The sequence below is a fragment of the Salmo salar genome, chromosome ssa18 (genome assembly GCF_905237065.1).
Source record: "Salmo salar chromosome ssa18, Ssal_v3.1, whole genome shotgun sequence".
In the NCBI taxonomy this organism is placed as follows: Eukaryota; Metazoa; Chordata; class Actinopteri; order Salmoniformes; family Salmonidae; genus Salmo; species Salmo salar.
In genome coordinates this window covers 8069544-8087275 of record NC_059459.1, presented here as the reverse complement: position 1 = coordinate 8087275, position 17732 = coordinate 8069544, and the positions used below count along the sequence as shown (strand labels likewise).

Genomic DNA, 17732 nt, shown 5'->3' with positions numbered 1-17732 from the left:
CTGTGTTCCAATGGCACGTTGTGTTAGCTAATCCAAGTTTATCCTTTTAAAAGGCTAATTTATCATTAGAAAACCCATTTGCAATTATGTTAGCACAGCTGAAAACTGTTGTGCTGATTAAAGAAGCAATAAAACTAGCCTTCTTTAGACTAGTTGAGTATCTGAAGCATCAGCATTTGTTGGTTCGATTACAGGCTCAAAATGGCCAGAAACAAAGACTTTTCTTCTGAAACTCGTCAGTCTATTCTTCTGAGAAATGAAGGCTATTCCATGCGAGAAATTGCCAAGAAACTGAAGATCTCGTACAATGCTGTGTACTACGCTCTTCACAGAACAACGCAAACTGGCTCTAACCAGAATAGAAAGAGGAGTAGGAGGCCCCAGTGCACAACTGAGCAAGAGGACAAGTACATTAGAGTGTCTAGTTTGAGAAACAGACACCTCACAAGTCCTCAACTGGCAGCTTCATTAAATAGTACCCACAAAACATCAGTCTCAACGTCAACAGTGAGGAGGCGACTCTGGGAGTTCCTCTGTCCACTGTCTGTGTTCTTTTGCCCATCTTAATCTTTTCTTTTTATTGGCCAGGCTGAGATATGGCTTTTTCTTTGCAACTCTGCCTAGAAGCCCCCCTAGGGGGGAGGGAAACCCAACTCTAGGGGGGAGGGAAAGAATGAGGAACGTCGAGGTTTAGTGTACCTATACTGTGGAATTATAAAAAGACAACTATTCATTGACTGCATAAGTATCATCTCCTACAGGCTTTGTTGTAACTCACTCTGAGGTCTGATGCAATTCTACCTGATATTCCTGCCTTCCGTTTTTTACTTACCTCTTCTCACTTGTGATTGCACAAGTTCCTCAGTTGTTGGTGGAGGAATGGGGGGTAGGATATTATTTCTTTATTGAAGACTCATCTCTTCAGTAGGTCCTATTGAGTGTAGTCTGGCCCAGGGGTGTGAAGGTGAATGGAAAGGCACTGGAGTGACGAACCGCCCTTGCTGTCTCTGCCTGGCTGGTTCCCCTCTCTCCACTGGGATTCTCTGCCTCTAACCCTATTATGGGGGCTGAGTCACTGGCTTACTGGTGCTCTTCTATGCCGTCCCTAGGAGAGGTGCATCACTTGAGTGGGTTGAGTCACTGATGTGATCTTCCTGTCCGGGTTGGCGCCCCCCTCGGGTTCGTGCCGTGGGGGAGATCTTCGTGGGCTATACTCAGCATTGTCTCAGGGTAGTAAGTTGGTGGTTTGAAGATATCCCTCTAGTGGTGTGGGGGCTGTGCTTTGGCAAAGTGGGTGGGGTTATATCCTGCCTGGTTGGCCCTGTCCGGGGGTATCGTCGGACGGGGTCACAGTGTCTCCCGACCCCTCCTGTCTTAGCCTCCAGTATTTATGCTGCAATAGTTTGTGTCGGGGGTCTCTCTCTCTCTATCAGCCCTAGGACCATGCCTCAGGACTACCTGGCCTGATGACTCCTTGCTGTCCCTAGTCCACCTGGTCATGCTGCTGCTCCAGTTTTAACTGTTCTGCCTGCGGCTATGGAACCCTGACCTGTTCACCGGACGTGCTACCTTGTCCCGGACCTGCTGTTTTCGACTCTCTTTCTGAGCCAGCAACCTGTGCCAGCAACCTGTGCACAGCATCCAGTCTAAGCTATCAACTGCTTTTTCTCTCAGGAGTGCGGCATGAGCCCACTAGTAGTGAGCATAGAGAGAGATCCCGTCCAAACATCTCTCATGGTTCTGGTGTACTGGTCGGAAAATGGACAAGACATAATGGACTGTAAAGGATGGTGGCAGCTCAGGTGAGAAATTCATCTGCTTGGGAATATCTGATTATTCCCCCGATATTGAAATTGGAACATTATCAAGGGCCATCTACATTGAAGATGTGCCATTGGTAGGACGAACTGAAATACTATCTGAAGAAGAAAATGAAGAAACGCAAGAAGAATGAAATGCCGGGGAGGGGGTGGTCAACCTTGCCCGTAATTGATTTAGGCTTGTCCAAAATTGTTTAGTTGGGGAATCAGGTTGATTGTGGAGGTCTGCACACTGCAAAATTCATAGTAATTTAGACAAAAAATGCATTGAGATACCAATGTGTCATTAACATGCCACTCGCAACAAAAGCTGTATCTGAAATTTCAATGCCAGAATCCAAAAATGAAAGTGTCTGTGGTTTTATGAAGCGTAAGTGTAACTGTATCATTCTACTGCAATGGTTTTACAAGTAAGGGCTATGGAATTACGATCAGTTACTAGTTGGATTGTACAACCCAGAATGAAGGGTTTGAAAGTGTCTGTGGTTATGCATTGATTTTGTTTTCTGATTATGTATTTTGATAGAAGCTTCTTTGATAGAAGCTATAATCTGATGTTTACCTTAAAATATAGTGATAATTATCTCATAGTGATAAAAGCAGGGAATGTGAGGGAAAATGTTGTCTGAAGAGATAGCATTGAATTGTACACAGCATCTCCTTTCCCTCTATCTTGGTTCATGCAGGTGACTGTGACCTCCTCCTCAGACCAATTGGTAGTACGCCCAGGACATTGTTCTGGGAATCAAAAGGGATATCTCAGTTTCAAGGTCTCATTTTGGAGAGAAGCCGCCTCGTGAGGTATTGGTCGATCACATACAGGAACCAAATGTTAATGATGAATTAATTATGAATAATGTAAAACATGCAAATATAACTTGTCTGTGTAAGCAGTATATAAGAGAACGGGACTGCCCCAACCGACATGTACTATGGTGCATTAAGTTTGTTGGAACCTCTCCAGCTTGCTGATAATAAAAAATTATTCATTTAATATTGACTTCAGCTGGCCCTGGTGGTAATTTCCACGACACCAAGATAATCCATCCACCAGACAGTTGTGGCATATATCAAGAAGCTGACAAAACAGCATGATCATTACACAGGTGAATAAAAGACCACTCTAAAATGTGCAGATTTGCCACCCAACACAATGCCACAGATGTCTCAAGTTGAGGGAGCGTGCAATTGGCATGCTGACTGCTGGATTGTCCACCAAAGCTGTTGCCAGAGAATTGAATGTTCATTTCTCTATCCTAAGCCTATCCTACGTTGTTTTAAAGAATTTTGAAGTACATCCAAACGGCCTCACAACCGCAGATTACGTGTATGGTGTCATTTATTTTTTTACTTAGCAACTGCACTGTTGGTTAGAGCCTGTAAGTAAGAATTTCACTTTAAGGTCTACTACACCTGTTGTATTTGGCGCACGTGACAAATACATTTTGATTTGGGCAATCAGTTTGCTGATGTCAACCACGTTAACAGAGTGTCCCATGGTGGTGGTATAGTATGGGCAGGCATAAGCTATGGACAATGAACACAATTTAATTTTATCGATGGTCATTTGAATGCAGAGATACCATGACGAGATCCCGAGGCCCATTGTCGTGCCGTTCGTCCGCCGCCATCGACTCATGTTTCAACATGATAATGCACGGCCCCATGACGCAAGGATCTGTACACAATTCCTGGAGACTGAAAATTTCCCTGTTCTTCCATGGCCTCCATACTCACCAGACATGTCATCCATTGAGCATGTTTGGGAGGCTCTGGATCGGCGTGTACAACAAACAACGTGTTCCAGTTCACGCCAATATTCATCAACTTTCACAGCCAGTGAAGAGGAGTGGGACAACATTCCACAGGCCATAACCAGAAGCCTGATCAACTCTACGTGAAGGAGATGTGCCGTGCTGCAAATGGTGGACACAAGATACTGACTGGTTTTCTGATCCACGCCCCTACCCTTTTTTTAAAGGTATCTCTGCCCAACAGTATTCCCAGTCATATGAAATCCATAGATTAAGGCCTAATGAATTTATTTCAACTGACTGACTTCCTTACATGAACTGTAACTTAATAAAATCTTTGAAATTGTTACATTTATTGTACATTTTTGTTCAGTATACATATTTCACATAGATATCTTTCTTTAATTCTGAAATATAACATGCTAAATCAAGGTTCTTGAGAACTCAAATTAATCTGTTAACAGTCTTAAGATAAACTATTGAATTGCTGAACTATGGAATGCTATGTAAATGCCGTTATTATATTATTGTCAAAACAAGACAATGTCTGTATATCTCATGTGTCTGTGACATTGTGAAACGTAGGCTTTGTTAGTATTGTTAAGAGTCAGGAATGCAACTGTGTGCGATACCTAACACCTGAGTTCTTCCCATTCTCCTTAACATGCCACTGTATGTAGAATTACATAGATGAATGCCTATGCTAATATTCAGTGTCCTCACACCGCATGGCATGTTACATGATGTAGGAGATCAAGGGTCATATCTTGAGGAGCTGCTCAGCAGCTGCCAAGTGGAACAGGAAGTTCTCCGTAGCAGGCGGGAAGTGGCGCTGCTTTAAGGTCTCCAGGGTGATTTTAGAGTTCTCACATTCCTCGGCTAATGACGCCAAGTTAGCAAGGATCTCCCTCGTCTTTATGGAAATGTCCTGAAAACATCGTAGCAAACAGACAGCTTTTTTCATGATTGTGCTAAATACCAGGATACTTATAATAACATATTTACTGTATAAACACTGTTCATCTTTGAAAATACATAGCTCACACCTTCTCTGATCACTGAAGAATGAATGGTAAGGATGTCATGTGTACTTTCAACTCTCACCTTGATAATCTGCCCATCTGTTCTATCAGCATTCTCTGCAGACTGGACAATGACGAGCCCAATGTCTTTGTGCAGCTTTCCCATAGACATGGCCTCTTTGGTGTATAAATTAGATAGGAGAGAGGTCATATTGTTTAAAAAATGGTGGATGCTTGCATTGGGATAATGAGGGAGGACTAGGTAGCAAGGTTTCTCTACATTCCGTTACATTTTTTAGATACAGAGCATTCTTCACTTTGAACAGACTGTCTTTTACAGTAATAGGAAGGAGATTAGAATTGAGACACCCACCTTTGGCACTCTGGGATATAGTAATCTCACTATCTGGGAGGTTCACATATACGTCAAACAAATCCGATCTGTTGCTCACTTCTGGATCAACAAATCCTGCGACGTATCCTGCAGAGACAGTGAGCATATGGGTGAATCAACTATTCATTTCTTCACCATAAGGCTTTTCAGGGACAGTGCAGATGGGGGTACTCACAGAACTCTACGTTGAGAAGCTCCAAGGAACATGTTTTCAAAACAGGCAAGTAAATAAATGTACTGCAAGTCAATTATTGCATGAGTCTTCCTGTGTGTGTGTGTGTGTGTGTAGAACTGACTGTTGGGAGACTATGGGAATCTGAGTTGTGTTCATTAGGACACGCTAAGGAAAACATTTAAAACATTTTGCAAGAGAAAATTAACATTCTATTGGACAGGTCAAGGAAGTCCCTGACTGTTACTGTCCATGTTCTTCTCTTTGGTGTTTAATGAACACGATCCAAGTCTGAATCAGTTTGCTTTAATGTGGATCTAATGAACCAGATATCCTCACCAGTGCACGTCCTGAGATTCTCGAGCTCACTGTCAGTCAGGTGGACATAAGGGTGCAAAATGGACCAGTCTTTCCTGTGCCACGTCAGAGCTGGAAGAGCTCTAGGAGGGAAAAATACAATAAAATCATACATTTGATATAAAGATTATAATGTTCTCTCAAAAACATCAATTGTAATCCACTTCAACAATGAAGTCCATGAACAGTCAAAGGTCAGGGCCCAGTTTCCCAAAATCATCTTAAGGCTAAGTTCATCGTTAGAACCTTCGTAGGACCATTGTTAAATCTCAGAGCTGTTTACCAAAACCATCGATACTAAAGTTGCACTTGAAAAGGCTTGCTACTTAACAACTGCCTCAGACCACTAGTAGAACATCTAAGTGCATCGTTAGATGCTTTTTTTACCTTCCGCATTAAGATGTTTATCTGTCTTTCTGTAACTGCTGATAACTTTAGACCGATTGTGACTACAAATAGATAGCTGCCAATGTCTTTCCAACTGATACAAACAAGCGAAGGATATAAGATGCTTCAAATAAAAGAGATGACTGTATTAAAAGAAACACAGTATAGGCACTCTATATTTCAATGATATTGAAATACATTTCTTGTTAATTCAATTGGGTTTTATTTACCCATTTGTATGCTACTGTCTTATTTTTGCCTACATGTGCACAAATGATGTGTCAAATCTTAATTTATTGCATATAGGATAAGCATTAGAATAAGCCGCCTCAATATTTGTAGCCATAGGTGATAATATATCATAGGAGCTGATCTGTCATCAGTATTGTGGAATAATTCTAATGCTAAGGTAAGATTTGAAAGGGAGAAAGCTGATCCGAAAGCAGCGGTTTCTTTCTATCACATCACTTAGCGAACTCTCTCTCTCTAGGCGGTGGTGGTGTTTTGGGAAACGCATGTTACATCTTCGCCCGCATTTTCTTCTGTGCATTTTCTCTATTGCCTTAGTCACCTTGTGAACTCCAACAGTGCTTCAACCTGAGGGTGATGGACCACAATCCTCTTCTTTAGCATAAGGGCTGTGTACAGGATGATGGTCTCCATACCAAACTGGGACACCACATCTGAAACAGTTATCACAAGATAGTCTACCTAATCCTGGTAATCAAATGGGATCAGCTTCTTCAAGGAAATGCTTCTTTGCATACCAATAAGGAAACTGGACAGTGTCAAGCAACTTGTATGAACAATCATGTCCTTATACTGTAATAAGTGTTTTATATTTGTACATGTTTAACCTTTCACTGAGCCTGCTAAGTAGGCCTTCCTGACATCGTAGTCCTTGATGAGAAAGGAGCCATTCTCGTCACTCTGGCAGATGCCTTTGGTGAGGACTGCAATGTAACCCTCCATCATTTTCACAGGGCTCCCATGTTTGATGTACATCCTGAATGATAAAACACACATGAAGAAATATGTTTTTGGGAAGTATTAAATAAGCAGACATTTAGCCATGGGGATGCATTAGCGTAGCATGCTGTACCTGCATAGTACTCGACTGAATGCTGCATACTTCTCAGGGTTGAAGTCCTTTGCTGTGACAACTATTGAAAAATGTGTGACCTAAAAAGAGAGAAATACGAGCAATATAATTTATCATTAGACCTACAAGTTCAAATTATTTCAATGAATGGAGAATTTCAAAACTAACTGTACCTTCTTTAGGGCGGTGGGTTCCTGCACCTCTACAGTGGATATGTAGTACCAGGTACGGCAGAACTGGCCAAACACAAAAGTGTGCAAGCCTCGGCTGTCCTGTCTGAGACAGCACTTACTGAGCAGGACCTCCCGGAGCTCAGCACTGACTGAAGGATAGCACCACACCCACAAGGTGTCTGCATTCACATCTTTCTCTGTGTGGGGAAGAATATGAGAATACTGTGTCATATTACTTTCACAACTCATTAGTATCAATATTACAGATCTTTAACTAAATTAATCTGTTCTCACGCTTACAGGAAGTAAAATCAAAGATGGTAAAATACTTCATCACATTGATATCACAGATGGAACAATGAGACAGATATTTCACTGGATGTATAAATATGAAGCATCTTGTTGGCGTTTCCACTCACTACCAAATATGGTAGTGAGAGGAAGCCCACTGGTGGGAGAAGATGGAACGAGATGGATTTTGGCCAACATTCTGCAAATCTTATCAATTAAACATTGTATCTCAATACAGTTCTGTTCCCAAAACTAGAATCTGTTATGAACAGAACAGACTAAGTTTTGTAGACTTCACCCATTGCCAAAGTTTCTAAAAATGTAGTTCTTTAAAAGGAATTGTAAAGACGAATTGAGTTATTGCATACACACGGTTCACAGCGTAGGCGTTCCCTGACGGAAATATGCTAGAACGCGCCAATAGGATCTCGCTAACTCGTGCTTGGTTCTACACACTATGATTAATTTGCTCCCATTGGAAACGGCAGGCTGTGGTCTATCTTGGGTTAGTTAAACAAATCTTTGTTGATCTCATGTGATGCCAGTCAAAGCCAAACAGAAGCAAACCTGGCACGCTTCAATCAAAAAAGCAGGGTAAAAATAATTAGAAAAGGGGAAAGATATGTCTTTCCTTACCAATTAATCCAACGCTTAACATGAGCTGAGTTTCTGGTGCCGCCATATCCCATCACAGTTCTGTTGTACTGTGGGAGTTGACAATTAGGGACTCATGACAGCTTGTCTTGGGCAAGGAAGTACTTTCACCAAACGAACAGCTAGCTAGCTGTTCCTGACTGTTTGGAGATAGGATGAGCAAGAAAGAAGAGTAAACGCTATGATAAAACATGTTCATTAGCTCTAGCAGGTTAGAGGTTATACCGACATCAACAAATTAGCCACAATGAATGATTAGCTACAAGTAGTTCGACAGTGATAACATTTGATTTGAGAAGCCATGCACAGTTTGATGATAACAGTCTTAGGCTTCTAGCTAGCTACGGTATAGGACACACAAAGTTGATGAAAGTACAGTTACTGTACCCTGTGTCTGGTCCAGATCTGCGATTATTATCGTGTGGATTTAGCGAATCTACAAAATGTATAAATGATTAGCTAACATTGATGCTTTCAAAACACACAAGCATTGTGAACCTATCGCAATTGAGGTCATGTGATCATACGGACAATTTTCTAAATAAAAGTCCCCTGAAAAACTGTTACAGGACGTTTTTCTGATTTAAAAATCACAAAACGTATAGTTAAAAGTTACTCAAACATTTGAAAATGAACAAATATAGATTTACTGTATTATTATTCTTAACTATAGCCTAATGATAACGCTTTTCGTTATAGTGCCCTGTAAAAAACAATACCAACACTGTTGCTGGAAGTATTAGTGGTTTTCTAACTACTGTCCACTCGTAACAGAACAGGATTTAAACATGTTTTGAAGAGAACATTTTCACATTGGCCCCGTCCAGGGATAACTTTGGACGGGACCACAGTGTTTGCACTGTACAAGGCCATAGAGGATAGCGGTGAACCACATGACAGTGTCTGCCTTCCAGCAGAGACCCCAGACTGTGTTTTTGTGTGAGGAGGATGCAACCATGGAACTGAGGGTTAAAACTGTCAAGTACTTCCAAGGCGAGCTCATTTTTTCCCAATGGTCTGTGCTATCTGGCATCCTTGGGAAGTCCTTACCCCATTGAAGTTGACATTTTCAATGGTTAACAAGAGTTGGGGTAGGGTAAGGGTTGGGGTTAGAGTTTAGGGATGTCCCAAGAATCCCGGATAGCATTGAACCTTACCAAATAACTTAATCCCAATGTTTATTTCATGATTGTGCCACTTGCATGGCTTATGAACAAAATCTATTCAGTGTTTTGTGTTATTTTTGGCTTGGGATTTTTTTATTGTATTCAAAACTAAAATGTGAATAAAATGAAAATCTAACTCACTTGACCTATTGTTATTTCCCCTCTAGGAAACCTGCAATGACATAGATGCATGACATGCCTGGATATGAGCAGCATGGAGAACAGTGCCATCTAGTGAAATGAAAATTAAACTATTATTACAGATCATTTAAATGAAAAATATTGAACTTTCAATCATTATTTCGTTTTCAACTCGTGTATTTTGGAAGACTGTAAAAGCAATTTGTTTAATACACATTTCGATGTCCCATTATTAAAATAATTACATGTACTGATTACATGTTTTATTTAATCTACTTACAAATAACCACAAGCACTCAACAATAAGACTTAATACCTCCTACAATAGCATGAAAAGAGGAGGGTAGGAACAATGAAACAGAATAAGGCATCTTGATACAGCCAAATATAGTACCATTTGTGAGTGTTCAAGTAAACGGAGGACTTCTATTTTGAAGCTTTTCCGGCGATTTGGACCCGTTAATGACGCTTATTTTTTCATCCGTACTCCAGGACGACCCACGTGACCTTAATGAAACGGTTGTCTCTGGCTTCCATATGCCGCGTTCAAAACAATTGTAAAATCTAAAATATTCGACTTTAGTGCATTCAAAACAATTGGGAACTTCAAAAAACGAGCTCCGACTGGGATTTTTTTTTTGAACGGTCATCCAACTCGGAATTCCAACTCGGGCCCCTTTCTAGACATGAAGATCACTGACGTCATGATTTGACCTCGTATTTTTCCGCGCTTGGTGCGTTGTCTTCTACAATTCATCTCCTGAAAAATGTATTTTAAACCTAACCACACTGCTAACTTTATGCCTAACACAATGCTTAATTTAAGAACAAAAGGCTCATTTACGTTTTCAGGAATTTTTACAATATAGCCTATGTTGACTTTGTGGCTATGGAATATGATGCTGCAATTTGATGCCCTATGCAGGTGTCGCTCCACCATTTCCTGGTTGCTAAAATTATAATAGTTCGCCTAATTTCAGTTTATGTGACAAAACAAGCAAGTATAGTGGAAAGAATCCTAATACCAACTAAACCGCTGTGAAATATATATTTTCCATGAGAAAAAATATAGCATTTTCAGCTGTTTGAAGCAGGTGTACTAAGCCTAACGTAAAATACAAAAACGAAATTTAAGAACGCATAGAAATTGCACACATAGCACATATCTACTGCTTCTGAGACTTGCTTTCAATGAGAATGACAGATCTATAAAAAACACTTCTATGTGGATTTGATATGTCCCCCCCAAAATGTAAATATTGGAGCTGTAATTCCTTTCATCCCTCAAGATGTATGTCACTGTATCACCAATAAATGTATCTACAATTGTATTTAATTAAACTATGTTTTCACACAATGTCTGATTTTAATTTCACATTAAATTTGTCTCATATGCCTACTGAGCAAATTAATGTATCATAAATATTGAATATAAATTCATATTAATTTGTTGAAACCTACCAGGTACAACCCCAAATCCGTAAACATGGGCACCCTCATAGATATCATCCTAACCAACTTGCCCTCCAAATACACCTCTGCTGTTTTCAACCAAGATCTCAGCAATCACTGCCTCATTGCCCTGCATCCATAATGGGTCTGCGGTCAAACGACCACCCCTCATCACTGTCAAACGCTCCCTAAAACACTTCAGCGAGCAGGCCTTTCTAATCGACCTGGCTGGGGTATCCTGGAATGATATTGACCTCATCCCGTCAGTAGAGGATGCCTGGTTATTCTTTAAAAGTGCCTTCCTCACCATCTTAAATAAGCATGCTCCATTCAAAAAATGTAGAACCAGGAACAGATATAGCCCTTGGTTCACTCCAGACCTGACTGCCCTTGACCAGCACAAAAACATCCTGTGGCATACTGCATTAGCATTGAATAGCCCCAGTGATATGCAACTTTTCAGGAAAGTTAGGAACCAATATACACAGGCAGTTAGGAAAGCTAAGGCTAGCTTTTTCAAACAGAAATTTGCATCCTGTAGCACAAACTCAAAAAGGTTCTGGGACACTGTAAAGTCCATGGAGAATAAGAGCACCTCCTGCACTGAGGCTAGGAAACACTGTTACCACCGATAAATCCACTATAATTGAGAATTGAAATAAGCATTTTTCTACGGCTGGCCAAGCTTTCCACCTGGCTAACCCTACCCCGGTCAACTGCCCGGCACCCCCCACAGCAACTCGCCCAAGCCTCCCCCATTTCTCCTTCACCCAAATCCAGATAGCTGATGTAATGAAAGAGCTGCAAAATCTGGACCCCTACAAAATCAGCCGGGCTAGAAAATCTGGACCCTCTCTTTCTAAAATTATCCGCCGAAATTGTTGCAACCCCTATTACTAGCCTGTTCAACCTCTCTTTCGTATCGTCTGAGATTCCCAAAGATTGGAAAGCTGCCGCGATCATCCCCCTCTTCAAAGGGGGAGACACTCTAGACCCAAACTGCTACAGACCTATATCTATCCTACCCTGCCTTTCTAAGGTCATCGAAAGCCAAGTTAACAAACAGATTACCGAGCATTTTGAATCCCACCGTACCTTCTCCGCTATGCAATCTGGTTTCAGAGCTGGTCATGGGTGCACCTCAGCCACGCTCAAGGTCCTAAACGATATCATAACTGCCATCGATAAGAGACATTACTGTGCAGCCGTCTTCATCGACCTGGCCAAGGCTTTCGACACTGTCAATCATCACATTCTTATTGGCAGACTAAACAGCCTTGGTTTCTCAAATGACTGCCTCGTCTGGTTCACCAACTACTTCTCTGATAGAGTTCAGTGTGTCAAATCGGAGAGCCTGTTGTCTGGAACTCTGGCAGTCTCTATGGGGGTGCCACAGGGTTCAATTCTCGGGCCGACTCTCCTCTGTATACATCAATGATGTCACTCTTGCTGCTGGTGATTCTCTGATCCACATCTACGCAGACAACACCATTCTGTATACTTCTGGCCCTTTTTTGGACTCTGTGTTAACTAACCTCCAGACGAGCTTCAATGCCATACAACTCTCCTTCCGTTGCCTCCAACTGCTTTTAAATGCAAGTAAAACTAAATGCATGCTCTTCAACCGATCGCTGCCCGCCCATCCAGCATCACTACTCTGGACGGTTCTGACTTAGAATATGTGGACAACTACAAATACCTAGGTGTCTGGTTAGACTGTAAACTCTCCTTCCAGATTCACATTAAGAATCTCCAATCCAAAATTAAATATAGAATCGGCTTCCTATTTCGCAACAAAGCATCCTTCACTCATGCTGCCAAACATGCGCTCGTAAAACTGACCATCCTACCGATCCTCGACTTAGGCGATGTCATTTACAAAATAGCCTCCAACACTCTACTCAACAAATTGGATGCAGTCTATCACAGTGCCATCTGTTTTGTCACCAAAGCCCCATATACTACCCACCATTGCGACCTGAATTCTCTCGTTGGCTGGCCCTCGCTTCATACATGTCGCCAAACCCACTGGCTCCAGGTCATCTACAAGTCTCTGCTAGGTAAAGCCCCGCCTTATCTCAGCTCACTGGTCACCATAGCAGCACCCACCCGTAGCACGCGCTCCAGCAGGTATATCTCACTAGTTACCCCCAAAGCCAAATCCTCATTTGGCCGCCTTTCCTTCCAGTTCTCTGCTGCCAATGACTGGAACGAACTGCAAAAATCACTGAAGCTGGAGACTCATATCTCCCTCACTAGCTTTAAGCACCAGCTGTCAGAGCAGCTTACAGATCACTGCAACTGTACATAGCCCAGCTGTAAATAGCCCATCCAACTACCTCATCCCCATACTGTATTTATTTATTTATGTTGCTCCTTTGCACCCCAGTATCTCTACTTGCACATTCATCTTCTGCACATCAATCACTCCAGTGTTTAATTGGTATATTGTAATTACTTCGCCACCATGGCCTATTTATTGCCTTACCTCCCTTATCTTACCTCATTTGCACACACTGTATATAGACTTTTTCTACTGTATTAGTGACTGTATGTTTGTTTATTCCATGTGTAACTCTGTGTTGTTGTATGTGTCGAACTGCTTTGCTTTATTCTTGGCCAGGTCGCAGTTGTAAATGAGAACTTGTTCTCAACTAGCCTACCTGGTTAAATAATGGTTAAAAAAATATAATTTAAGCGTTAAGAGCAATGTCACGAAAAAAACCCCCCCACATGTAATTCAAATACATTTTCCTCTCAATCAATATACAGTTAAAGTCAGATGTTTACATACACTTAGGTTGGAGTCATTAAAACTTGTTTTTCAATCACTCCACAAATTTCTTGTCAAAAAACTATAGGTTTGGCAAGTCGGTTAGAACACCTACTTTGGGAATGACAAGTCATTTTTCCAACAATTGTTAACATACAGATTATTTCACTCTATCACAATTCCAGTGTGTCAGAAGGTTACATCCACTAAGTTGACTGTGCCTTTAAACAGCTTAGAAAATTCCAGAAAATGATGTCATGGCTTTAGAAGCTTCTGATAGGCTAATTGACATCATTTGAGTCAATTGGAGGTGTACGTGTGGATGTATTTCAAGGCTTACCTTCACACTCGGTGCCTCTTTCCTTGACATCATGGGAAATCAAAAGAAATCAGCCAAGACCTCAGCAAAAAAAATTGTAGACCTCCACAAGTCTGGTTCATCCATGGGAGCAATTTCCCAACGCCTGAATATACCACATTCATCTGTACAAACAATAGTACGCAAGTATAAACACCATGAGACCACACAGCCGTCATACAGCCCAGGAAGGAGACGCATTCTGTCTCCTAGAGATTAAGGTACTTTGGTGCGAAAAGTGCAAATCAATCCCAGAACAACAGCAAAGGACCTTGTGATGATGCTGGAGGAAACAGGTACAAAAGTATCTATATCCACAGTAAAAAGGGTCCTATATCGACATAACCAAAAAGGCCGCTCAGCAAGGAAGAAGCCACTGCTCCAAAACCAAAATAAAAAAGCCATACTGTGGTTTGCAACTGCACATGGGGACAAAGATCATACTTTTTGGAGAAATGTCCTCAGGAAGTGAAAGCTTGGTCGCAAATGGGTCTTCCAAATGGACAATGACCCCAAGCATATTTCCAAAGTTGTGGCAAAATGGCTTAAAGGACAACAAAGTCAAGGTATTGGAGTGTCTGTCACAAAGCCATGACCTCAACCCTATAGAACATTTGTGGGCAGAACTGAAAAAGTGTGTGTGAGCAAGGAGGCCTACAAACCTGACTCAGTTACACCAGCTCTGTCAGGAGTAATGGGCGAAAATTCACCCAACTTATTGTGGGAAGCATGTGGAAGGCTAACCCGAAACATTTGACCCAAGTTAAACAATTTAAAGGCAATGCTACCAAATACTAATTGAGTGTATGTAAACTTCTGACCCACTTGGAATGTGATGAAAGAAATAAAAGCTGAAATGAATCATTCTCTACTATTATTCTGACATTTCACATTCTTAAAATAAAGTAGCGATCCTAACTGACCTAAGACAGGGAATTTTTACTTGGATGAAATGTCAGGAATTGTGAAAAACGGAGTTTAAATGTATTTGGCTAAGATGTATGTAAACTTCCGACTTCAACTGTACATACAGTACCAGTCCAAAGTTTGGACTCACCTACTCATTCAAGAGTTTTTATTTATTTTACCTTTTTTCTACATTGTAGAATAATAGTGAAGCTATCAAAACTATGAAATGGCACATAGGGAATCATGTAGAAACCCAAAAAGTGTTAAACAAATCAAAATATATTTTATATTCTTCAAAGTAGCCATTCTTCGTACTCTATCAACCAGCTTCATCAGTCTTGAGGGAGTTCCCACTAATGCTGAGCACCTGTTGGCTGCTTTTCCTTCGCTCTGCAGTCCAACTCCTCCCAAACCATCTCAATTGGGTTGAGGTCGGGTGATTGTGGAGGCCAGGTCATTTGATCAGCACTCCATCACTCTTCTTCTTTTTCAAATAGCCCCTACACAGCCCGGAGATGTGTTTTGTGGCATTGTCCTGCTGAAAAACAAATGATAGTCCCACTAAGCGCAAACCAGATGGAATGGCGTATCGCTGTGGTAGCAATGTTGGTTAAGTGTGACTTGAATTCTAAATAAATCACTGACAGTGTCACCAGCAAAGCACCCCCACACCATCACACCTCCTCCTCCATGCTTCACGGTGGGAACCACACATGCGGAGATCATCCGTTCACCTACTCTGCATCTCACAAAGACACCGCTGTTGGAAACAAAAATCTCAAATTTGGACTCATCAGACCAAAGGACAGATTTCCACCAGTCTAATGTCCATTGCTTGTGTTTCTTGGCCCAATCAAGTTTCTTCTTCTTATTGGTGTCCTTTAGTAGTGGTTTCTTTGCAGCAATTCACACAGTCTCCTCTGAACAGTTGATGTTGAGATGTGTCTGTTACTTGAACTCTGTGAAGCATATATTTTGGCTGCATTCTGAGATACAGTTAACTCTAATGAACTCAGCAGAGGTAACTCTGGGTCTTCCTTTCCTGTGGCGCATCTCATGAGAGCCAGTTTCATCATAGCACTTGATGGTTTTTGTGACTGAACTTGAAGAAACTTTAAAAGTTCTTGACATTTTCCGGATTGACCTTCATGTCGTTTCTCTTTGCTTATTTGAGCTGTTCTTGCCATAATATGGACTTGGTCTTTTACCAAATAGGGCTATCTTCTGTATACCACCCCTACCTTGTCACAACACAACTGATTGGCTCCAACCCATTAAGAAGGAAAGAAATTACACAAATTAACATGGCACACCTGTTCATTGAAATGCATTCCAGGGGACTACCTCATGAAGCTGGCTGAGAGAATGCCAGAAGTGTGCAAAGCTGTCATCAAGGCAAAGGGTGGCTGTTTTGAAGAATCTTGGTTACTACAACAAAAGAAAGGGGATGATCGTGGATTTCAGGAAACAGCAGAGGGAGCACCCCCCTATCGACGGGACAGCAGAGGATAAAAAGGTGGAAAGTTTTAAGTTCTTCGGCGTACACATCACGGACAAACTGAAATGGTCCACCCACACAGACAGTGTTGTGAAGAAGGCGCAACAACGCCTCTTCAACCTCAGGTGGCTGAAGAAATTTGGCTTGTCACCTAAAACCCTCAAACTTTTACAGATGCACAATTGAGAGCATCCTGTCGGGCTGTATCACCGCCTGGTACGGCAACTGCACCACCCACAACAGCAAGGCTCTCCAGAGGGTGGTGCGGTCTGCACAATGTATCACCGGGGGCATACTACCTGCCCTCCAGGACACCTACAGCACCCGATGTCACAGGAAGGCCAAAAATATCATCAAGGACAACAACCACCTGAGCCACTGCCTGTTCACCCCACTACCATCCAGAATGCGAGGTCAGTACAGGTGCATCAAAGCTGGGACCGAGAAACTGAAAAACAGCTTCTATCTCAAGGCCATCAGACTTAAACAGCCATCTCTAACACAGAGAGACTGCTGCCTACATACAGACTTGAAATCATTGGCCACTTTAATAAATGGATCACTAGACACTTTAAATAATGCCACTTTAATTATGTTTACATATCTTACATTACTCATCTCATATGTATATACTGTATTTTATACCATCTATTGCATCTTGCCTATGCCGCTCGGTCATCGCTCATTCATATATTTATATGTATATATTCTTATTCCATTCCTTTATTTAGATTTGTGTGTATTAGGTAGTTGTTGTGGAATTGTTAGATTACTGTTAGATATTACTGCACTGTCGGAACTAGAAGCACAAGCATTTCGCTACACACACAATAACATCTTCTAACCATGTGTATGTGACCAATACAATGATTTTATTTGATTCCATATGTGTTATTTCATAGTTGAGGTCTTCACTATTATTCTTCACTATTTGTCTTCACTTTTATTTACGTTTCATGCTCTTTTGCACACCAGTATTTCTACTTGCACATCATCTGCACATCTATCACTCAAGTGTTAAATTGTAATTACTTTGCTACTATGGCCTATTTATTGCCTTACCTCCTCACGCCATTTGCACACACTGTATATAGACTTCTTTTTTTATTTTTCTATTGTGTTATTGACTGTACGCTTGTTTATTCCATGTGTTACACTGTGTTGTTGTTTGTGTTGCACTGCTTTGCTTTATCTTGGCCAGGTCGCAGTTGCAAATGAGAACTGGTTCTCAACTGGCCTGCCTGGTTAAATAAAGGTGAAATATATATATATATATATATATATATATATATATATATACTGCTCAAAA

The 17732-nt window shown here is 41.3% G+C and overlaps 1 protein-coding gene across 1 annotated transcript; it reads right to left on the bottom strand.

Annotated features, from left to right (window-relative positions):
• Window positions 1-3908: 3908 nt before the first annotated feature.
• LOC106576813 (DENN domain-containing protein 10) lies at window positions 3909-8667 on the bottom strand. The gene is made up of 10 exons (XM_014154252.2): window positions 8514-8667; window positions 8109-8266; window positions 7182-7378; window positions 7009-7088; window positions 6764-6912; window positions 6478-6589; window positions 5502-5602; window positions 4970-5077; window positions 4679-4773; window positions 3909-4502 (listed from the first exon to the last, which is right to left on the bottom strand). The coding sequence occupies exons 2-10, from the start codon at window positions 8152-8154 to the stop codon at window positions 4335-4337; spliced, it is 1056 nt and encodes a 351-aa protein (XP_014009727.1). The 5' UTR covers window positions 8155-8266; window positions 8514-8667; the 3' UTR covers window positions 3909-4334.
• Window positions 8668-17732: the final 9065 nt, after the last annotated feature.